Raw genomic sequence first — 24883 nt, 5'->3', positions numbered from 1 at the left:
CGTCTCGTGTGTAGGGGTAGCCATTTGAAGATCTTAAGCAGCATGGACAGAGTGAGGAAGCAGGTGGAGGACACAGCGTTTATCTGTGATTTCATTGTGAGCGTGTTGTCACTGATGATTTCAAGGTTTCTGGTGTGGTTGGAGGGCGTGGGTCCTAGGTCTGATGGCCACCAGGAATCAATCCACGTATTGCTGCTGTTGCCAAAGATCAGTACATTCCATACACTATACATATGAATGGTTCTATATGTATCAACACAGTCAATCAGAGCCTGCACTGAAAGCTCCGACTCCCTTAACATGACAAATATCATCTAACAAAGAATTGACTGTACCACACTACCACACATCCAACCGAGGTAAGATTCCACTGGGTGACCTCGTAAGACAAGCCTCTTTCACTGTGTTATTCTGCAGGTACAGCCAACTGCACGAGTATATTATATTGCTGTAAATCACAGCTCTGCTTTTTACTTTTGTCCCTGTCCACTGTGATTTTCTGTTCATGCATCCAGTACTTCAGACCTGCTTAGTATTGCAGTCTAAACTTGCGCAGTGTGCATGTAAAATTGGCAGATGCCTTTAAATATGCCTCGTTGTACATCTGGGATACCATTTCACATACAGACAAGCAAGACTCCTGAATTAAGATATTTTTTTATTTCTCATGAACTCGGCTGCTGAATATACCCTGGCATTACATCATTGGCCTGTATTAAACACTTGCTTCTAATCAGTAGGAACGAATGTTGCTGTGGTGACAGTGCCTGCTCCATACAACAAAAGAAGGCAGAGTTGACAGCTGCAATATGCAGTTACCAAATAAAATCACAACGTTTGCATCTTAATTGGTTATTCCCTTTTCTTTTCTCCGTTTTAGGGAGTTAACGGTTGTCTTCCCTTTGTTGGGTGCACTCTACTCATCTGGGGTATTGTCTGCTGTTTCTATTGTTTCCCTTGCCTGTAGGAGCATTTAAGTGATGGGTGAATACATGAAGGCATCACATTGTTTGGGGAGAGGATGTGGCCTTATGGCTAGAGCGGTCGACTTCGAAGCTGGGGAACCTGGTTCGAGTCTCAGCAATGATGCTCAACATCTTCTGATTCTGGGAAAATCACTTAATCTCCCTATGCCTAACAAAAAATGAATGTGTCCATCTGTAACGAAACTGGTGCTCATTTAAAACACTCTGATACTTGATATCTTCGGGTCGAGTTAGCGCTATATAAAACAAAAAAAACTGTTTCCCCAACTATACCCAGAGTACTACTGTACGAAATCATAGAAATGCTTAAAATACCTTCCCATCTAGTTTGGGCAGAGCTCAACATCGTGGGTGGGTACTCACCATGTAGTAGCCTGGGAGCAGCTTCTGAAGGAATTCGGCCTCTTTGTGCTGAACCGTCTTGATGATGAACTCATCGTCACTGGTTACAAAAAATATGGATCCGCTGGCACCAGGGTTGGATAGTTCTATGAGAGGCTCGTTGCAGATGGAGTACTGAAATAAGGACAGAAGACAACATTTAAGTGTAGTTGGGAGTCGGCTGTAAATTAAGCACACATTTTATGTGGGTGCCCAAGCTTCCCTCCTGTCCTAAAATATGTACTGAACAATAGAAGATTCACTGGCATTTGAGATTTAAAGGAAAGTGTCAGTTTTCAGCCAGCTTGTAAGCTACACTTTGGAGGTGCTCTTGGGTGTGTAAATCTATCAGTGAATTAGTCTCATGTCATCTGATACGCTGTTTTCCGGGTGGACCGTCAGGTCCTGTACAATGTTTATCGACAGATACTTAAGATTAAGATTGTCTTCTATGCACTATTGAAGGGAACAAACTAAAATTGCCCTCAGATAATTTTTATTGTTCTTTGCCGGTCATTTGTGATGCTGTGTTCCATAACCTAGACTGAATATAAAATGTGGAAGTGCACAAGAGTGTAATCTTTTTCTACCTGTCACATTTCTTTGAGCCGTGAGCAACAGTTTCGTTCTGCGGGGGAGAGCTCTGCTTTAGTGGAGCGGTACTGAATGGTCTGCCAGGGCTGGTCCAGTGTTTCTACCGCCTTAGACAAGAAGACATTTTGATCCCACAATTGCTGCCTGTAATTGAAGTCTGGCACCCTACTACATTGCTGGAAAAGGCACCTGCTTAGTATCCGTTTGGCTTAGATCTCGCCCTGCCCCCCTCTTCCTTTCATCCCAAGACCAATAATAACAAATCTAAAGGAATGTAGGGAGGTTGGTCTCACGCTAAGAGTAGGCAGTAGTTACAGCATAAACCTACAGAATGTTTTAAGAGTAGAAGAAGCTTTGACTAACAGGTAGTAAATGACAGCCTATCACTTTGAAGTGATGGCCAAAACGTAACACTCACAAAATACATGGAAAGAAGTGTCGTCTTACATGCCTTCCAACGAGGGACCTTTCTCAGTAGGTTCAACACTGCCATTTTAGATCCAGCAAGATGGATAAGGAACTTCACTGATGTTTCAGATCAGTGAGAGTTGTAAAACATGATCCATCTTTTATGAGAGACAGATGGCTTGACTAGACGGAACATTTCCACCATATGTGATGAATATGTGAAGTATAAGTGTCTTGTAATTTAGAGCTTGCCCCACAGGCTAAGATGTGAAGAGTATCACAGTGCATTCCAGGAAAATGATTTCTTGGTTTTATTTTGGTTTGCATAAAAGTATAGATGAGCATGCAGGGTTACAATCTTTCAATGAAAAAACGGCATCCGGATCTAACCTGTTTGTTTACTTACTTTTCTGGCTGAGTAACAGTAACATTCAAAGATTTCCTCCACATTATAAACCTTAGTTGAATGTGATCCATAGATTGAAAGCGATAACTCCTCAGAATTACATTCAGACCCAATTGATTCCAATGTGTATTGAGTAGCCACACATGAGCATTGGTCTATTTGAATGCCCTTTCAGATATATAATGTAGAGCAAAACTATTGTCTGAGCTTCTCATGCAGACCTTCATTTTATGCAATACAATTATCACAACTATCAAATCATGGACAATGAATGTGAGAATAATTCTTTTTCACTATGGAACAGTAAGAATGTATTATATGTTTACTTCAGTAACAATACAGGTAAGAATCCTTACCGGGGACCACTAGAATCTTGATACTAAAGAATCATTGATGAACATGGCAGAAATGTAATTCTTCAAGAACTACACAAGTACGTTCGGAATTGACATACAGGAGTAGATTCTTCTCCTGCAAACACAAGAAATGATACCATGTCTGGGTAAAAAGTGGAGATCTGGGAGCCTGTATTGGCTTGCACAAGTAAGGATTGGGATAATCAGGCACTCTGTGGATCTCTGGTAGGCGATGCAACACATACAGGCACTCCTCTGGGCGGTTCCTGATAAACGGGTTCCATTGGGAGCCACCAGACCTTGTCTATGAAGGAACAGTAATGGCTACATCAGAACTGGTTGCCACCGACAACGAGAGTAGTCTTGTTGAAGATGATTCACTGCAGTCATTGTATTTTCTATTACCTTTTTTTATGGTGCAAATAGGTGCCTACAGAGCCCGTCGGACTTCACAATATTTACTCCTGCAATGTGGACTATGAAAGGGAAGCTTAAGGGTCTGGACAAATGCTCACTGTCAACAGAAGGTCTACAGCTCTCCTGTGACTTGATTTGTCCAGAATGTGACCTGAGGCATCATGAAGAGAAAGAGTAGTGAGCATCTCTCCAAAGACAGAGGCTGTCAAGTTTCATGATAGCTGCAACACTCTTAGAACCAATTTTCTTCCCTCTCCAATTAAAAACAGAAACATTTATTTTTTGTCTCTTGAGAGAACAGTTTTCTACACACCTGCCCTTCTCAAGTCAGAAGGACATGAACTGCTAGGAATCAACTGCTCTTAACGTTGATTGAAGGGTTTCATGCATTGTTTGAGAATAATGAAGGCTTAAATTGGACCTCACACATTGTCCAGTGACATACATTTTGTATGCAAAATACATTTATTGCCATACTTTTAATGGTATCACATATGTCCGCTTCATGGGTAGGTGATCTGCTTTGTTTTGTTTGTTCAACATTAAAAACCTTTTAAAGGTATTATCTGTAAACCACTATTTCTAAATGTATCCATCATTTCTTTCTTCAATCTATCTGTGTCAAGTTGTTGAACTTTGAAAATGCCGTCCATCCTCTGTCTTTTAGATTTTTCCCTCAGGGCCCAAGGCCAATGTCCACGCTATGCCGCACCACAGCTGTGCCCCTTCAACGCAAATTGGCAGGGAAAGACTGATTTTCACTTCCAAGCTGCTGCTGATTTATTTAATCCCTTTTTCCTTCTCGATCGCCTCTATAAGACCAGTGCTGAGTATTATTATATCAGAGGTAAGTGGTACGCAGGTGTGTTTCTGGTGTAGCTGTGATCACAATTAGAGTTTGAATGGTGATGAGACACTTGAGGATAGAGGAAGAGGGAATCATTGCCCAGGCATTAAGAAAATGTAATAACCTTCTTTGTGGGAGCCTAGAGGAGTCAAACTGGGGGGGAGAAATGAGGTTATTATCTTTGCAGTGTTTAAAAAAATGGAAAGTGTACCAGCATGAGAAAAAATAAGAGACCTTACATAGGAATTTGATAGGTTGCATGGATTCCTTTTTTGCATAATTACATTATTCATGCATATTTCTAGTCCAATATTTTCTCATGTATTTGTTGTTAGCTTAGCTAACAAAACACATCCAGAACCATCTGCAATGCTTGGTGTGGTTCAGTGGCAGTGCGGATACACAAAGTCTGTGCGTAAGTTTCCCTTGCAGCTTCCTTCCCGCACAGAAGAGGTACAGTAACAAGAAGGCCGAATTCACAAAGGTATTACATACCGAGGTGACACTGTGGTGCGCAAGTGCCATAGTTTCAGAAGCAGAAGCTTCCTTACCGGTAAATCAGCTCACAGTGTTGGATATTGGGCATTTGAGTCTATATCACCTGTCAGTTTGTAGGTGAACAACTACAAACTATAAGTATGTGGGTATTCCTCGTCATTTGGCAGGCACATTCTCACTATGCATACAGTTGGTTATTTAACCCCTCCCATGCTGGTGACGAACCCCAGCCGCCACGCCCCGCGGTGGGCGTGTACTGATGACGGCTGGGGTTCGTCACGGCCCCGCCCTGTTCTTTTGTTTACCGCACAGTGGTAAAATCGCGGCCGCAGCGAAGGGGTTAATATTGTCAAGGTGTGTATGAGCGAGTAGTATCCCCAACTGTGATTGGTGTAGAGGAAAGGGGTTATCGATCGGGACAAATATTACCCTAGAGGAAAAAATGTACAAAATGTAAGTACGAATGAACGAACGTATGCTTTACATTGCTGCATTAGAAAAAATACATATGCATTTCCATGTAAGAGAAAAAAATATGATTGAAAGTACTCCTGTGGAGCCACAACAGTAGAGGCTTTGCACGAATCCCCACAGGAGAGAGAGAAAGTTGCACAAATTGTGGCATGAACCTATGAGTATACATTTCTATTTTTCTAGCCAAGACATCCGAGTTTCACCCACAATGAGGAACCGAGGAACTGCGAGATGACGTGCCCCAAGACCATGTTGGTCATTGACCCCCTGCATGGGATTCATAGGGGAATAGCATGGTATAGATAAGTTATCAAGTAGTTTGGACCTCAATTTTTAAGATAACAGTGTTCATTCTCTTTACAGACGTGGCAAGTGAAATACAATCTTCACTCTATATCCTACCTTTCCCTGTCTACTAAAAAAGATAAAGAGTAAAGATTTAAAAAGTTTTTTAGAGTTACTAGCTTTTGGGGGCTCTGGGTACCAAAAAGTTGTGACCAAAATATTTTTTCTTACAGAAATTGTGAGTTGTAAATACCAATTACAAACCTAATTGGATTTAATGACATAAAATCTACAACCAATAGGGCGATATTTTTGTACGAGATATGTAAGACACATTATTACCGTCAGGTGATATTTTTGCTAATATTATTGTGACATACAGTCTTTTTGGGAGTCAGAGTCCTCAAGGCTGTACACTGAAGTTTGTGTCTATGTAGTTTTCAGTGTATAAGCTTAACACCAATCTGACTGAATTTCTGCCTGTGTAAAAATACCAAAATTATCTTTTATCTTTTCTCAAATAGATTTATTTTGTCGGTGGCAAATTCCTTTCACCTACAGACTCTGAAAATACAGCAGCTAGTAAACGTTTTACATATACGCATGCTGAATCCAGGAATGTTTGCTTCTCATTGTAGATGTGCAAATGAGATTTAAAAAACCATTGGTATTATTTAAAAAAAGATTTAGTGTATTTCAAAAAAGTAAAGCACACAAATAATTTGCATCACCAATCCATTTCATAAATGCCCTCTTTATTCACAGAAATAAAAGAAGGAAATCTGCCCTACTCTGGACCTATCAGGGGCCGTATTTTAAAAACAGCGCTCTTTCTTTGGTTGCGCCACGGTGCACATGGAAAGTGTGTCTCATCAGAATGAATGAGATGACCCAGGGCAGCAGCGAACTTGTGCTGCCCCCAGGGCAGCACATTCAAGTGAAATACGGAGCAGCTTTGAAGTAGCTGCTCCATGTTTCACTGTGCAAGAGGCAACTCGCCTGCTCTTTTAAGAGGGGAGAGAGATCCCCTTGCAGGCGGGGGGGGCAGTGAGTGACTGCACCCACCTGCAATGTGATGGGGGGGGTGGCCCATGGGTGTCATCCTTGGACCCCTCCAGTGGGCTGCCATCAGGTGGTGCACTGAGGGAACACCCTCTTGAGATAGCACTGGTGCATATGTAGCGTCTGCGCTATCTGTATTACACAAGCGGCAAAACAAGCATCTGTGTCCCCATTTTGTGATACTTAAGTGCCCCATGGGTGCACAAAGTGGGCACAAAAGCCCGTTGCATCCCCGGGACACTTCTGTAATACAGACCTGGATGCACATGTGTGCATTGTAGGTACATTTGGAGAAGCATAAGCTTTGTAAATCAGCAGAGTGACAAAGTTAGAGAGAGAGATTTGCACCGGATTAAAAACCTGGGGCCTCATTTATGAGGCCGTGCGTCAGTTTTGCGCTGCGGATGCGTCACTTTTTGTGACGCATCTGCGGCGTAAAACATGCGCCTTGTTGCGCCATATTTAAAAAGTGACGCATCTAGGTAGATGCGTCACTTTTTAAACCCCTGCGCCACATTATACCTGCGTCAGGTATAATGTATGCAGAGGGGGCGTTCCCCCGCAAAAAGCCTCGTAATAGTGACGCAGTGAAATCTATGAGATTTCACTGCGTCACTTTTAGGATGCGGTTGCGTCAAAATCTTGTGCCTGCCTCACAGCAGGCGTAAGACTGACGCAAGCCCTTTCACATGGGGCTTTCCCCATGTGAAAGGACGCATTGCTGGAGATGCGTCACTTTTGTGACACACTCCAGCAATGCGTTACTTTTGCGCTTACAGATGCGTCAGAAATACTGACGTATCTGTAAGTCCTTGCGACATGATGCGTCATACATTAAATATGACGCATCATTGGTGTCGCAAGGAGTGCGCAGTGAAAAGTGACGCATCGCTGTTTTCACGCAGCGATGCGTCACTTTTCATAAATGAGGCCCCTGATGTGTTCAGTCTCTTGCACATACAGGGTAGTATTGCAAAGCCCAGATCCCCAATGAACCCCCCTCATTCTGATGTCTGCTAAGAGGAAATGGGAAACCTATGAGAGGAGGAGAAACATCAGGGTCCTAGTTATGTATCATTAGTGCAACTGGTGCAGTATCACCACAGTTCAGAGACTTGAGGGCCTATTGCACCCTATTATGTCTTTTACTATCCAGAAGAGGTGTTAGGGCTCAATCACCTTCCTTGTTATTCAGCCCAATCCAACCGTGTACTGCTGCTGCCCAGCCCTGCCCTCTGCAAGTGTTGAGTGGCGCCACAGAAATGCCACCATTAGGTCTCCGTGGCAATTGTACGCAGGTAACTTAAGTATTTACATAACACTCTCCCATCGTAATCTGTTTTGAAGTAAGAGCTGCACCGGCACAGTTAAGAGGATGCTGTTAAGCTAGCGGAAGCTGCAGAAAATCAAATGTTTTTTTATCTGTTTTGTAAAAATAGAAGTGCTTATGTGGACTTTCAGATGCAGAATGGGGCGTCCTGAAATGGTGACCTGCTCTTTCCCAAGCTATCTCTCACCGCTGCTCTCTGGCAGCGACCAGGACAAACAAGAGCCAGACTGGAAGAACGTCCAGCTGAGATAGGTGTCCACTGCCTGGCCAGATGCACTCCTTACAGGCCTTCAGCATCACATTTATAAATGTTCTGATCCCTTCTTGTTATTGTTCCACTACTGTATTTCCAGGTCAAGGTTGGTAGAAGGTTTGCTCGAAATAACACGTTCTCCCCACAGTCCATAAATTGGTCAATTACCACACAAGAGCTCTCATTTGAATCGCAATCAGTGGGATTCACATGGGCTTTGAAATCTAATTATCACACTCTGCAGAAATAATTGCCATAACCAGCAGTGATATTATGGTTACTAAAATATCAATTATCCCAGCAGCCGTCACTTAAAATCTAATGAAATAAAAGGGCTGACAAGACCAAGTTTATGCCGCTTTACAAATGTCGGGCCAGATTCACGAATAGCAGACATAAGGTTTCCCCTGGTGCACAAAGCGGAAACATTTGTTGGCGTAATTCAGCAGACCCTGACTCGCAACGCTAGGCTTTGCAGTGATTTACTCGAGTGCATGGAACTTTAGTATTTGGAAAATCCACAAGTATGCATGTAATCCTTGTCAGAAATTTGGAGTAAGAAGCCAAAAAAGAGGGGTGCGCCAGAGAGGTGGTCAACCCCATACTTTTGTGGGCATTCACAAATAATTTGCATCTCCACCCCTAAAGAGGATACAAGCATATATGCCCTGGTTAAAAAAATCGAGAATTAAGTGTTTCTTCTGTATAGAAAAGCCGGGAATCCCGCTGCCAACATTTCAACAGGTAGCGGGAAAAGGGTTTCTTCACAGGAAATCATATTTTCCACATGAAGAAAAAAATAAGACAACTGCATTTTTTTTCCAAAGCACCAATCCACCATTTTTAAGTCTTGCCTAGCGATGGAGTGCATGCTCTGATCGCTTGACAAGATCTATTTTAGTCGATTTTTCTTCCTAAGGGGGACAAGAGATGTGCACGCGAACGGACAGGAGATGTGCATGCGTACGGTTACGGGTCGCGGCCTTTCAGCACAACGAGCTCATGGCGTGATTTCACTTTCCATCCCTCCCCCCGTCTTGGAGACTGGGAGTGGCTCCTCAGCCCTGTAGGACAGTACGTATCATCAGACGGTGAGTGCTGAAGTCCTCTTATACCAGTTGTTTAGGGGCATGAAATAATTCAAGAAATTGTAGCACCCTTTATTTAGTATGTATGCACGTTAATTCAATGGCTCAACTCGAGGTTTTGTTAAAATTATTGCTTTCCGCCCGTCGTGAACTTTACTCCGAAAGCCTGTATTTTTATACGCTTTGGAGACAGTCATGAGAATCTACCTCGCTCACTTATTGATCACCTTGTCTGGGACTTCTGAGGCGTGTTCAACAGGCACTGCTCGCAACTTGAAGTAGTATGTATGCACGTTAATTCGCTGGCTCAGCTCGAGGTCTTGTTAAAATTATTGCTTTCCGCCCGTCGTGAACTTTACTCCGAAAGCCTGTATTTTCATTCGCTTTGGAGACAGTCATGAGAAACTACCTCGCTCACTTATTGATCACCTTGTATGGGACTTCTGAGGCGTGTTCAACAGGCACTGCTCGCAACCCGCAGTGCCTTCAACACCTCACACTCCAGTGTTATAGAGCATGAGCCATACACAACGGGACGACCAGAGGCAGCGGACTCGCTCATGGTTCTCTCTTGCTCTCTCTCTTGCTGTTCTCCTCTGCTCCTTCTTGTCAGAACTAGGCTGATGTGAGCTAGCTGCTAACTCCAAGCTGTTTCACTGCGCCTACTGCAGATGCCTCCTCTATACCAAGGCTCTCAAATTGGGCACTCTGGAGTGCAGCAGCAACTTGACCACACACATGGGCTGAGGCGGTTCTTTTCATTAATTCGTCACCTCTGCTAGTGTCCAGAGCGCTCTAGGTCAGAGGCCTTAGCTGTACACTCCTGTACCAGCAGACTGTTTTTGGGGATGCTTTTGCAGATTATCAGCGTGACAGTAAAATATATTTTTAACACTGCAGTTGGATCTGTGGTGTTCTTTGTTTTTGGGTGACCATGTTAAAGCACTCTCATTATCGAAGTAATCTGCAGCACAGACTCACTATGTGCTCTCATTCATGGTATATGCGCTCTGAGGCACTAAAGATGAAGCACAAGCCCAAACGCATACTCTGTACCATCATACCAACGCCTCACTCGAGGCTCCCTCTTCCATGCCCTCGATGCGGACCTATAGAACCCCATCCACTGGTCGCCACCACTGCTCCCCAACCCTAGATCACCTATCCCTCAGACAGACTCGAACAAGTATTGGGAAACCCAACTGGTCTATCTTTGTGCCAGAGCATATGAACACAAGCATTAAAAATGCTGTTTTCATGTGTTTGTTACATGAGAGCCAAACCTACTGGCATTGCCAATTCTGGGGAAAATGCAAGGTAAAACACATTGTTATTTACTACGCCATAGCTAGAACTCTCAAAATGCGAGACCTATTGCATTGCAAATGCTTGTTACTTCTGTTCACCGTCTGCACTGTAGGCAATTTGTATGGGTAAGCATAAAGTAGGTTATTTACTCCCAGGAATGTTTAACTTGTGTTGATTTTCATGATTTCTTCTTGGGATTTTGTGAATACGAAAAAAGTTAGAAATATACTCAAATTGTAGTTGACTGAACCCAGGAAGAGTAGGTTTCTGAAACTTCAGTGAAACTTAAAAACTGAACCCTATTTTTAGCCCTGATTTTCTCAAAGGACAACATCTTCGATTCCCCTGTAGGTTCTGTGAAAGCAGTCTTTGCCAGACGAACACAACTCCTTACCAAGTAATCGTCCGGCTTGATCCCAAAGAGTTCTCTGAAATAGCGGAATGCTAGTGGTGCGTAGGTCTTAAACCTAAAGTCTGGAAAGTGATGAGCAGGAGTTAGATTGCTGCCTTCACTAAAAAAACAAAAAACAGGAGACAAAAAACAAGTGAGAATGTTAATTTTATCGGTCAACAAAAAACGATTGTCAATGAAGCTCATTCATACATTCCTCCAGAGTACAACATAACCAGAAGCACCAAAGTCAAGAAGAGACCAGCATTGCTAAAAACACAACCATCTGTATACATCCGTACATTTTCATACACTGGGACTGACGCTGCTGCTAAATGTTTAAGATGAGTAGGCATGGCTTACAGCCTGTGAGTTGTTATGAGTTACACTTGAATTATTCCAGAGTTTCCAGTCCTACGTTACATCTACTCATGCAGAACAGCATGTTAACCAGGCCTCAAATGATTGAAGAGTCAGCAACTAACCTTGACATGTCTTTGAACCCCACCTGGTAGACTATCACTTTTTGTCAGTTCTGCAAACAATAGCTCTAAACAATTGGTTTCAAGGGACAACCAGTTTTAAAAATCTATACTATTGTTTTCTGTAGTGTCCTGTCAGCCTGTGCTGACATATGTCTTCTCCTATCTCTGAGTACATGCATTTCAGTCCAAGGGTCTGTGGGGCCATTATGATGGGCACGTTATTGTAATAATGTAGAACTTTTAGTGGTCCAGGTGTTAGTAAGTGATTAAAGAAAATGTTGAGTCATCTTTGCTAGTCGAGTCATGCAATTCGCCACTTTCCCCTTATCTGAAAGTCCCTCAGGAATCCTCACAGTGCAAACACCTGTTAAGTCCTATCATTACCTGGAGCGCCTCGGAGGCAGACATTTTCTGGCTCATGGATGGAGCCATTTTTATACAGCAAAACACACAAGATGATGGACGGAATGTTGCACAATGGCAAAACATTCACCCCCCCAGTCACAGATCTGGGTTTAATCCATCGTTATTTTGCTCACCAAGCCACCCCAGTTCAGACATGGCCATATGCAAATCAGTCTGGGTCCTGTGCCTCATGGGAACAGTCCAGCCCGAACTGCCAAGCCATGTCTTCCTGGACCGGAATCAAGCATCCTATGACCGGTTTCTGGCTATCGGCCGTCTTCAGCCAGAATAGCTTGATTCCAGTGGCGTAGTGAGCAAGGGACCCACGTCTGGGCATACCCTTCCCACATAGAGTGAATAGCAAAACAAACAAGATGATGGACGGAATGTTGCGCAATGGCAAAACATTCACCCCCAGTGACTGGGGGTGAATGTTTTGTCATTGTGCAACATTCCGTCCATCATCTTGTTTGTTTCGCTGTGTTGGTGCCGTCAGCCTGTGGGCAATGGTGGTCAGGATGCAGAGGATGTTGTCCCTTTGATCCAGTAGTGGGCAATGGCATTCTCTGGTGTTGGGTCTGTGAGGTTGGTGCATTTTCTGAGGATCGCTGTCTTTGCCTCCACTGCCTCAGTGTTGGTCCGGGGGGGAGCAGTGGGGGCCGGGGGGTGGGGTGTAGTCCTAGGGGTGGTGGCGGTGGGTGTTGTTGCCCTCTTGGGTGTCCTGCCTGCATGCTCAGTGGCTCCATGGCATCGGTTGCCCTTCAGGTGTGGCTCTGGCCTTGGCTCCCTTTTCCGTTGCAGGCTGTGGTCTGACTTTACACCAGGTCAGAGCAGGTGTTAATTTCATGCAGCTAATGTGCCTTATCGCATGTTTTGTGATCTTATCGCCGATCTGGCTGGTTGTTGAGAAACTGGAGTCAAACTATTCTGGCTGAAGATGGCTGACAGCCAGAAACCTGTCCTAGGATGCTTGATTCCAGTCCAGGAAAGACATGGCTTGGTAGTTCGGGCTGGACTGCTCCCATGAGGCACAGGGTCAAGGCTGATTTGCATATGGCCATGTCTGAACTGGGGTGGTGTGGAGTGCAAAAAAACAATGGATTTAGGCCCAGATCTCTGTACTGGGGTGAATGTATGACATTGTTCTGCATTCTGTCCATCAACTGTGGTTTTTGCATTTGTCACCCCGAGTGGGATGGGTATGCTCAGACGTGAGTCCCATGCTCTCCACACCACTGGTGTCAAGCTATCCTGGCTGAAGACGGCTGATAGCCAGAAACCGGTCCTAGGATGCTTGATTCCAGTCCAGGAAAGACATGGCTTGGCAGTTCGGGATGGACTGTTCCCATGGGGCACAGGGTCAAGGCTGATTTGCATATGGTCATGTCTGAACTGGGGTGGTGTGGAGTGCAAAAACACGATGGATTTAGGCCCAGATCTCTGTACTGGGGTAAATGTATGACATTGTTCTGCATTCTGTCCATCAACTGTGGTTTTTGCCATTTTTATACAAACATTTGCAATCCCTCCCCCTTTCCCCCTTTGATCTCTCAGGTGTCTACAACACCACTGACCATGAAGCCCAGGGCAACACCCTGACAACATATCTGGGATTTCAAAACACCACACTGCACTGGTTATCATCCTAACTCTGCCGCCCACGTCAGCTCATCCAAATTACTCAACCAGAGGCATGTTGACATGCAGGATTCCCTCAGGGTCAATTCTCTAATTTGCTGTCTTGAACCTAACCGTGGAGCATTTCAAAGGTTTCCAGTCCAACCTCAAAATCAAGATTTACCAGTACGGTGATGGTGCACTGCTTTAACTGAAAGCCTCAACAATTCAGTTCAGCCACTAGCTCAAAGACTAAACCTGCACACCTCCCCAGGCCAAAGAAAATACAGTAAATGTCAAGTGCGCACCTCAAACTGAACCAAATAGACATTGAATTTCATCTCTTGAGTATAAGCACCTAACATGTTCAGAATCGGGACTGGTTCTTTTATAAAGGTGGACTGATCCAATGCGCTCAAATGACAGAATTCCTTGCATTAAGAATCAGCCGCAACCTCTCTTTCAGCTCCCACACCTCAACAAAACTGCCTAACTGCCTGATACAAGCGCTCCCTGGTGCGCATAACAATACTTTGCTGAGACAATATTAGAAACACAGCCCAAGCCATAGACACAGTTCCACCTGGACACTGACAACACGCCAACCGCTATGGTGACATGCAATAAGGTAGTATAAAAAGGTTTTAGGCTAATTAGAAACTAAATCACAATACAATATGATTTTAAATCATTTTTTAGGAACTTTTGCATGCAGGTAGACTTGAAATATTCAAGAGGCGGGGCTGAAATGAAGGATGTTTTTGGTTGCTTTTACAGATTTGTCACCATTTTACTGGTTGCTTTCCTCAAACAGAACTTTGGATATTCTATTCTACCTATTGATATATCTTAAATTGGCTTCAATTTCCAGCTTGGTGGTTTCCTATATGGTGAGGTATACGCATATTCTGGGTTTAAAATTTGTTTCAGTGGCTTAAAAGCAAGACTTGGGTGGCGTCCTCCGAAGTAATGGCATTTGGGGAAAAAAAGTAATGGCATTTGCCTTTTTTTGGCTGGAGACATGTTAAGACTATCACCAGGCCATATGGCTTTCTAATAAATGAAGTAGCTTCTTAAAGTAAGACAATTTTAGTGTTCATTATCTGAATTGTAATACGTTAAGTAGCAAGTAATGCAAAGCAGACATAGCATTGTCCCACAGGGTTCCACTGTAATTTGTATTGCCAAGCTCCTTTTTGAAAAGCAATTTATATTTAATTAATGTTACTGTGTTGGTGCATTTGGTTCGAGTCTCAGGTCTTTCTCTATTTTTAAAAATTGTATGTTCATAAGGTTTAATAAATCTGATATTTTTGTTTACCATATTCTAATTTCCTACCACGTGTTCAATAAAGGATTTAGTATCTGGGTCTTTTTACCATGTGAATATGGTCCGCACCTGTGTCTTGCACCTTTGTCTTGACCCTCAGCTGTCTCCCTTAAAGAGTATTGTATATGCTGCTGCTCATCGAATCAAAGGACAAAAAATTCGACATGACCACAACACTTCACTGCCATCCATACAGAGCTGAAGTGACTGCTATAGACTCTGCTGTGTCACATAAAAGACAGTGAAAACCGAAACACCACCCTACTTGGTAGAAAAAAAATCACCTTCTCAAGCTACACACCAAGAGATGCTACTTCTTGTCATGGTAATCAGGGGCTGGTGCACATGATGACATTTTCAGTGATCCCTCCCTCTGTTTTGTCAGAGAATATTGACCTATCTGCCTTTTATTTGGTTCTATCTTATTTTCGTCAAAAAATATTTGCAGATAAGTCTTCTGTAGTGAAGTTTTGATAAAGGTTCTTCTGATAATGCAAAAATTCGGACACTTAATATCAACCAATAGAAAGTTCTTTTCTTGACGTGCAGCGGGGTTGTTCGGTCCAACAGACATGAGCAGACGTGGCTGCTGAATCAGTGGTGTGTATTGTTTACAAGTGAATTGGGAACTACATTGCTCAGGGTGGAATTACTGCTCTGGTCACGAGGATTATCCAGCAGTGCCTGAGGATTTAAGACATTGTAGCAATGACTTGTGTGCCTTAATGCTCACCCTGGTTTAAAATTCTGTCACAAGCCTACTTTGTCCTCCTAGCTATCTCAGATTTAGGAAGTGGTTGTGCAGGACTTTCTTGTGTGCAAGGTAATACAAGATTTTGGTGTCCCCTCACCATCAATGGGACCATATTCGACAACACCTGTTTCATTAATACCAATATTTTATGCCCTGATGAAGATCTGGTGATTGCATGTCTCAAATGCCACAGCAGATTTTGTAAGATCAGGGCATTAACAGCTCAAGCGTCATTTACCATATACAAGTATTTCAGGACCATTGAAATGATCCGCTATATGCTATGCCCAGAGTGGAAGCAAGCGTAGGGGTCGAACCATCAGTTCCAGAGTTTGAGGAATAGAAATAATTGGGCTACCACATGGCTTCCCAAGATTTTGGCTATAGCAGGAAGTAGAGCGAAAATATGATAGTTCAATGAGATGAGTCACCCTTTTTTTATGATGGAGGACTCTGGGTATTATTATGTTTTGTGTGAATTGAAACTGTTCCTGACGTGAGGCTCTAGCACAATAGGACGGATTTGTTTGAAAATATGTGGAGTGCACTCATGTTTAAAGTCCGCCTGTCCCGCTGGTCGGCCGTCTTGTGACGCCAGCCAGACATGCACATTTTAAACTTCTCTAACCCAGCTGTCTAACTGTCTAAGACAGCTGGGTTAGAGAAAGCGCAGACCTCCAGTGCTCATGTGAGCACTGATTGAGGCCGCTCCCACCAATCCTGACGCTTGCCTCAGGCAGTGAGCAGCACTAGGATTGGGTAGTACAGCTTCCTGAGTCCCGCGTTGGCGGTTCGAGGAGAGGAGGACATTGTGCAGCAGTTCTAGAAGGTAAGTGTCATTTTTGTATTTTCTTACCACTCGGCTCACCACTCTAAATTCATGCCAGCCACTACTGTCAACAAGTTTGCCCTTAGAAAAAAGAAGCAACCGAGGCACACAATTTTTGGGAGGGTCAGTGGTTCTCGCATAGTTTTGCAAACATTATACGAAACAGGCGAGCAGCATGCTGCTGCTAAGTACACAGTGATGGCTGCCACTGTCATCTTCGGTGATCACAAGACATGAACATGTGCCTTCAGTCTCAACTCAATCAAAACCTCGTGACGCAGCAAGCTGCCTCGTAGCATACACCAGAAAATGCAAACTGTGTATCGCCTACCTATTTGTAATGTGTGTTTTGTGAAATGTGTGTGGGGGAACGTGAGTGAATAAAAAAGAGATGTACGGAATAATAAAACACATCAAGTGTCCTTTTAAAAGCTCTGTGACTCACACAATAGAAATACAAATCACCATGGGCTAATTGATAAAGCCTTCAGGCATATCTTAGTCCCTGGGAAAAGTGTCCCTGACGATTTAATCTCGAGAGGGTAACAAATCGTTAAATCAATTTATTTTCTCAAAGCACGCGTAAAGCCAAGTTGGTGGACTTGGTGATTGATGCCACTGCAGTTCTGTTATTAAACTGTTTGAATGATTATTTACTAGGGAAAGGATCTTACTTCAGTCATTGTTAGACCTGGTGTTTAGCTCGGTTTTTCACATATTAGCACCTACTTGTAAATTGCTGTACATAGAATATGGTGTCAGGTTTGCAAAGTAGCTCAGCACCTTTTAATGTAAATTGTAAATTGATACTTGTATAGCGCACTACTCACCCGCAAGGGTCTCAAGGCGCTTGTACGAATACCCCTGTGGAACCCATCCTGGCTTTCCCTCCACTCCTGGACACCGCCAAGGTGGAGGCCAGGCATCCGTAGCGTTGTTGAGGCCGTTGTGGAGATTAAGCAAGCTATTGCCCAGAGTTGCAGAGTGGGACTCCATGTTTGGAATAGGCACTGAGTCGAGAACTATCAGGTCCGTGGAATTTTTGAGCCCAAGGCCCGCCGAGGCGGGGAATTGAACCCTGGTCCCGGGCTAGACCTCTGCATCAGGGTCTGCCGCTCTAACCATTGAGCCACACTTCTCCACTCCACTTATAATACTCTAAGGTCCCCACATGAATACTCTATACCCAAGAGTTTCCAAGAGTTAGTGATGTGCGGGTGCAGTTGTCCTTTACTCCGCATGGGACACTGCACTTAGCCACACACTACTGAGATGGAGTTCTTCTTAGCCCATCAGACTCGTCCTTCTGACGTAGTCATGGCATGCTAGTGTTTGTTGTGTTTCAATGACTGCAGACTGGTAGTACTGATTTTCCAAGCTTTTAGCAATTTGGTATAAGAATATGAAATCTTTTTTCAGCGTCACAGTTGCCTATTTTCTCTGGTCAGGTTGTGGCTGCCGCCCCCTAGCTCCCGTTCAGTGGCAGAGATGCTTGGGTTCATAAGGGAAGCAATATGAGGAAATACATTCAGTTTTGGGGTTGGATGAGACATCCTGGAGCAGTGTGTTGAGTAAACCTGTGGCTCAAGAATAAGCATGTGCGTAGAGAAAGATTGTAGGGATTCCTGAGGTCAAAGTGACAGGTGATCATAGTAGCGTAAATCTATTTGTTTTTTTGAGCAGGCGGCAAAAAACGTTCACAAAAGCGACACCTATTGCATTGAAAATGCTTGTTTTCTGAAGTCTTTGCACCAAGATTCCAGTCTTAGCACACTGGCTCCGAGCATGTCTATGAGAGCCAAACAAGAGTGGCATTTCCATTGCCACCATGTCATCAGCTTTTTCTTTTATTGGCATTTTTAAGACAGTTATTACACTCATGCCTAGACATCTCTGTTTATAAGAGAACACTTCAAAGAACTTGTTTTATACGCATCCCTTCAAGTATACATTTAGAGGATATAAACACAAACATCTTACAGTTCTGGGTGGTAGAGATGGAATACAGTACAAAGGCTCAGTGTAGAAATCAATACCGTGAGATGACGTCCACCTCGTTCCCCCTGTCTTTTCTCATCACATGTGGGGCTTAAAACTCAAACTATACATCGTGCTGAGAGTTATTGCCCCGTCCTTCCAAGTCTCATATGCGGGAAGACTGAGTCCCAGTAGTGGGAAAAAAGGGAATCACAGATGCTGACATATGAAAAACTAATAACAAAAACAGGAAATACTGGCGGTCGTGTGTGTCACCTATGTCGCTTCAGAAGCAGGTGAGCGAGAACATAGAGACCAATGGAGGACTCTGTTGTAGGAGCATGGGATAGGAGTCTCAGTGGTGTGGGGTGGGGGGGGGTATAGCATGTTTTCACTTTTAAGGCAGCTTACACTGCAAAAGTGGTGGGGGTGGGGTAGTGGCGTAACACAGGTCCCCGCAGCTCCAGCGGTGCTGGGGGCCCCCAGGTTGCAGGGGCCCCCTTCAGCACAGTACTCTGGCCTGAGAGCTCCGTATTAAATCCGGAGCAGGGGCCCCTCCATGTACCTTGCAGGGGGGCCCCCCCAAGTTTTGTTACGCACGTTGGGGAGAGGGGAGGCCAAACAGAAAGAATACATGCGAGCGCCCGAGATTCCACCTGCACATCAGCACACGGTCATAAATTCAATTTAAAATGGCCTGCGCCTGCCACCAGCCATCTTTTATAGTGTTTTCAATGCAGCTTGGCAGTTACATTGTTATTAGTGGTCTCTGTTCTGGCACAGAGCAATAAACTTCATGAGCAGGGAATAAAACCAAGAAGTAAACTATGTTACTGGCTGCCTGCTGCTTCATCAGCCTGCAAAAATATTTACTCTTTGCTCGTTTAGAGAGACTGCGGCTTGACAGGTGGTCCTACTGCAGCACCAATCGAGTAGGATCCTAAGCAAATACAAGCATTGGCAAAGTCAATATGCCTGGCTCACATTTTGCATCCTAAATAAAATATCAAACGTCTGATGAAGTGAGAAAAAAACAAAAAGGTTTGCAGTAACAATCCAGTAGTGCATTAACAATCCAATAACCAGCTACCTCTCCTATCACCTGTTGACTGTATGCAGTGCTTCATTTGTAAAAGAAGATCTGCCTCTGTAAGAAATTTCGCTAAGAGGCCTGCAGCTGGCGCTGCTGAATATCAGCGTGCAGAATACCAAGCCTGCGCAGTCTTAATTCCACCTCATGCCTCTTTAATCCGCCACCAGACACTCCCTGAATCTGTGTGTCACTCTTGCAGGTACCTTCTTTCTTTGTCACAGTTTTTCCAGCTTTCTCTTCTTCCTCCTTTTCTATCCCTCGCTCTAGGTCAAAGGCTGACAAATCAAAACAAGCATTGACATAGCCAATAGGTCTCGCCTTTGGGACCTTTAAGTGTTTAGCCATGCAATGGTTGGTGTTGTTGTACCAAGGATATTGTGCTGCATAACTAAATACTTAGAAGGTTCCAAAAGTGAGACCTATTGGCTATGGCCAAGTCATGGATGATACACAGTAAGCAGCGTCCTACTATACATTGTTGTTTTGAATTGTTTCAACGTTAGTTGGTAAAGAGAAGCCTTTAAGTGCATAGCTGCCAAGGTTTCATATTGCTTTGTGTGATATTTTCATAATTTTGTTGCAATTCTGAGTCCACTGCCACAGGCGTTTGCCTCAGTTTTAAAGCTTTCTTAGAGTTTCTCATTGCTCAAATTGGTGTAATCACCAATAGGTATATGTTTCCCTCGTCTTCATTGCTTGAGTTTTGCTTGGGTTAGGAGTGACCGGGACAGTGACACGAGTGGGATAAGGAGAATTGTTATCTTATGTCATGCTATGTTGTTATTTTTAGTCCTTTCAGTCACATCACCTTACCTGACCTTATGATGCCATTGTTTACTGTGCTCTGATATTTCACATCGGTTTGTTATTTAAAGAGGGCGGCGTGTGTTGTTTTGTGGTCTCTGCACATCTAAGTATGTGCTCTGCCTCTGTACGTATCTCAGGTTTCTCGGCCGGGGTATGTTGTGCTGCTGACAGGTGGGATGTATTGGTCTTGGGGGGGGACGGTCATGGAACCCATCACTGGTTATGGTAAGAGGGGACCTGCGAGTACTAAACTGGAACCGAAGTAAATGCGTATTTCAAGATGTGCGGTGTGTTGGCTGCCGTCTATGGCCCGTATCCTTCTATATAGCAGATAACAAAGGATCTGATGGCATCATTGGATTGTCCTATTCTGTTCAACAGGGAGTACGAGTGAACTTCAGGAGTTACCTTCACCCCACGGGAAGGCTCTGGGCACCAGAGTTCCCACTTAATTAAGAGTTCGGCCCTCGGGATGGTGCAGTGTCAGCAGAACTCGTATTGAGTGACACCTCCTGCTGGCCTCAAATGATCTGCTTGTGTGAGTGACTGTTGTACTGGAATTGGGTGTGATGGCCGTCGCTCACACCTCAAACACACTGCGAAGCATTGCCCCTAATGTGCCAAGGTCAGGGCCACCCTCTGGTGTAATGGGCGGGCAAGGGGGCTCTGTCTGGTGAAACAAAAGGGGGGCTAGGGAATGGTCTTGGTTATAGCTCATAGAGGCATCAGATATGGGGTATGAAAAGCTATGAGAAAACAAATAAACACAATTAAGTGCAAGGCCAGAGAAAAGTGGCCCGCTGAAGTATTGGACAGGGGAGAAGGCTGCAGGGGCTCAAAGGAAAAACAGAAAGGGCAGCAGAGCTTCCGAGGATGAGGGGAAACCCCGCAGGAATGTGTGAGAAAGGGATTGCATCACAGTGTGCGGGGAAGAAGCCCACAGAGATGCAGTGGTGCACGGCCCAAGGAGTGTGGCCATAGCTGTGCAGCCCGCGAAGGAAGAGGGCCACAGAAGTGCACATCACAGGACAGTGCCTGCAAGACAGAAACAGGTGGCCATGTCAGGAGTGGACGGGAGTCCCAGTGGTGGAATGCCCGAGAAAAAGGGGCTGCTCTGGTGCAAATAAACACAGAAAAGGTCAACAAAGAAAGTATATGGGTGGCGAATAACGCAAACGACGCAGGGAAATGGACAAAGTGGCGCAGAGTGCCTCTTCAGCATTTCTACAATCTAGATGTGCATTGTTATTATAAAAAGCAAGCCATATGTACAAAACGAGCCCTTAACTATACATTAATGACCACAGTTACAGATGCATTGCATTGGCTTGGAAGCTAACATATCCCTCAGGAAGGGCCCTGTGTACTTTGTGAGGCGTTTATCACGCGAAAAGAAAAACTGACTGTTCCTGGGTCGAACATTGCGGTGAGGTTCAGCCCTACATTCTGTCATCACCAGAGTCCAAACCTTCACGAGAGGCTCTGGAAATAGGTCTCCGTGCAGGGGGCGGTGGCGAAGCCGGGGGTAAGGAAGTCACAGAGAGGTAAGTGTTGGGCAGTATAAGGGTTGCTCCAGCACTTAGAAGGGGGCTTGTGCTAGCGTGGGAGGCTAAACGGACACCAGGAGCAGCCAGCTAAACGGAGCAATGTCATCTTCAGCCCGCACCAGTAGAACAATAGGAAGACCAGGTCAAGATCCCGTGCACACATCCTGGATGTCACATCTCAAGCCCGCTTTTGAGAAAATTTGCCCACGCATGAGCGTACCAAACCCCAGCCAGCGCGAGAACAGGCTTGCAGGCCACAGGGCTCCAGCAGCAGTGGAGCTCAAGCGCGGCCACGAAAGTGACGGAGCTATGTTCATTAGTAACACGATCTGGGAATGCCGCTGCTCGCTCCTGAGACCCAAACGCCAGGGAGTGAATGCTTAGAGACAAGGTGGGGCATTCCCCCGTCTTTGGCCAATTGAGTGCTTTTACTATTGAAAGTCATACGCAAAGGCCAATGGAATGTGTGGGAGTTGCCAGACCCACACGGAGAAGTCTCGAGAAAGTTTGGAGTGCTTACAAGAAGCCTCCCCATAGAGCAGCGCATGCGTGCTGCGCTAAGCTCGACCTAATAAGTGCTGGTTGCCAAAAATGCTGCAGGTGGGCCCCACCTCCAACCACAGGTTCAAATTAGACTCCGACTGTATGCTTGCCTTTGACCTTCCACAGCGCTCCGGAGCCTTTTTGGCTATGTCTGTGCCACATACTTTTTTTGCTATGTATGTATACCACATACCTATTTACTTTCTATATATAGTGCATCTGTAGCATAGAGTTTTAGTGTGTGATGATTCAAAGGACGTTTCAGATGCAAAATATCCTTCCTGCATTTCAATCTAAGTATTCCACAGAAGGTAGAAGGACACACTAAAAAGGTGAGAGAGTAATACTCCTCTGGGTGAAGACAAAGGTCATTATTTATGCATTTAAATTCACTAGCCTACACAATTGTACAGTCTGTTTTTTGCCAGTGGAACACATCTAACAATCCACATTTAAATATCTCTCTCTCGCTCTCTCTCTGGCCCCACCCTACTAGAGGGAGGGCCCCTGTGTACTTCCACTCACTTAGTTACTAATTTTTCCGGTCCTGTAGAAGCTCTATGGATCTTTGTCGGAGACCAATAGGGGTGCGAAACAGGTTGACCCAATAAATATAAAACTATCATCACTCATATCTACACCTGACTACCTAGGGCCATTACAACCATCTAGTATCCACAACCTTCTGGTTTTTTACTTTTGACAGGAGGAATCCACCCATGGAATTAACATAGCAGCGATATCCTCTAGTCAATTTTATACTCACTCACATTCTTGTGAACACTTCCTCACGTTCATCAAACGGTGAGAGTTCTCCAAAAGATCTCCACAAAAGTGACCCTTACGGGGACCCGTAGTGCATTGCAGCGCAGTCCCGACGAGGAGCAACCGCTCTATGAGGAAGCATGACATCCATTTGGAATTCAGGGCCGGCTTTAGGGCAGTGCGACCAGTGCGGCCTCACTGGGCGCTGACCTGTGGAGGGGGCGTGACCTCAGGGAGGGCGGGGGAGGCGCTGTGTTTAGCAATAGCTTATTATTGGAGAGATGAGGGGCACTTTTGCCCTGTGGTAGTGAAAGAATCAGAGGAAGCAGTCATGGGGTGTGGGGGGCACCAAAAATTATTGCCACACCGGGCGCCACCAGCACTAAATCCGGCCCCGCTTGGGATGTGTGAGATCAACAAGTCTCGCTGACTCTCCTATCTACACCCTAGATCGTTTCTCTCCTCCTCTTTTTTTTTTTTTTAGAAACAGTGATCCCTCGTTTTGGAGATATCAAAAAGGATATACAACAAACCAAAAGGGTCCACACCATGCAAAGACCAAGTTTGGAGTATTAATTCTATGCCACACCAACCTTTCAATTAAAGAGTTCAGTTGGACAGAATGTATTAAAAAAATACGAAACAAAGAGATTGTCTGTAGCAATGTTTGTGCCGGGCAGTGCTTTTCGTTTTGTCTTCTGTATGACCATTTAATCATTGATATTTTTCCAGACAGCACTTATTTTGGGAAGGTGGTGGGCACTGCCCTTCTTTTTGGATACCAGAACCTTTGTTCATACTTTGACCCGAAGCAAGACAGAGACAGGGAGAAAGAAAGAAAATGACAAGAAATCGGTGACAAAAGCAAAAAAACAGAGATTATATGAACCTATAAGAGTGAGATGATGGCACAGTACGTGCAGGGTGGTGGAATAAATGTGAGGCAGGTTTGGTATTGGGCAACTCCACCATTTGACAGCACCAGCAGTAGGCTCAAAGTTACATCATCTGCAATTACATTCATTTATTATTATTGAATTTTTACACACTAAGATCAGCAAGACAGGATTGATCAGACATGTATATGATCACACTAAACTTACTTGTTTGTAATAGCAAGAGCATAGTTCACTATTCCCACTGTTGTTAACCCCCCCCCCCCACACACACACACACACCCTTCATAGTTAATGCATGAAAACCGTGAGAGAAAACAGATGTTTGACTACTGGGGCAAACGTATGAAAAAGTATGGATGTTGCAAATCCGTCAGTAAGAAAACGAAGAACATGGACAAGGGCCATGAACAATACATGTGCTCATTTTATACTAATTATGTTTATTGGTTTATGAAGTGTTTTCCCATCGCTCAGCGTGAGCAAATTAGGCAATGCCTTTTAATAAAGCTATTTAATCAGGCTTTGCCAGATCCGTACTCTCAGGAGAGAATGTGAAACACACATTTACATCACCAGCAGAGGTTGAGGGGTTGTATTCTTGGACTTGCTAGGATTAGCAGACAAATGATAACATCAGAACATTCAGCAAGCTCTCAAAGACCCCCATGGCTGCTTTTACTATTCTGTAAGTGTTATTGATGTGCCATCATACTTGCGGGAAATCTCGAGACATAAAAGCATCTTGAAA

The 24883-nt window shown here is 44.4% G+C and overlaps 1 protein-coding gene across 2 annotated transcripts in view; it reads right to left on the bottom strand.

Moving 5' to 3' along the window:
• PIP5K1B (phosphatidylinositol-4-phosphate 5-kinase type 1 beta) overlaps positions 1-24883 on the bottom strand; it is a 412487-nt gene that overhangs the window by 150644 nt on the left and 236960 nt on the right. For both annotated transcript variants that reach the window (XM_086961234.1, XM_086961235.1), the window contains exons 5-6: positions 11088-11205; positions 1350-1502 (exon numbers count right to left, since the gene is read on the bottom strand). In XM_086961234.1, coding sequence (XP_086817360.1) covers positions 1350-1502; positions 11088-11205 — 271 coding nt within the window. The remainder of the gene's footprint in view (positions 1-1349; positions 1503-11087; positions 11206-24883) is intronic.

Source organism: Lissotriton vulgaris, chromosome 3_1 (assembly GCF_964263255.1).
Source record: "Lissotriton vulgaris chromosome 3_1, aLisVul1.2, whole genome shotgun sequence".
NCBI classification, from domain to species: domain Eukaryota; kingdom Metazoa; phylum Chordata; class Amphibia; order Caudata; family Salamandridae; genus Lissotriton; species Lissotriton vulgaris.
The sequence above is the reverse complement of the archived record's forward strand: the minus strand, read 5'-3'. Positions and strand labels throughout refer to the sequence as shown.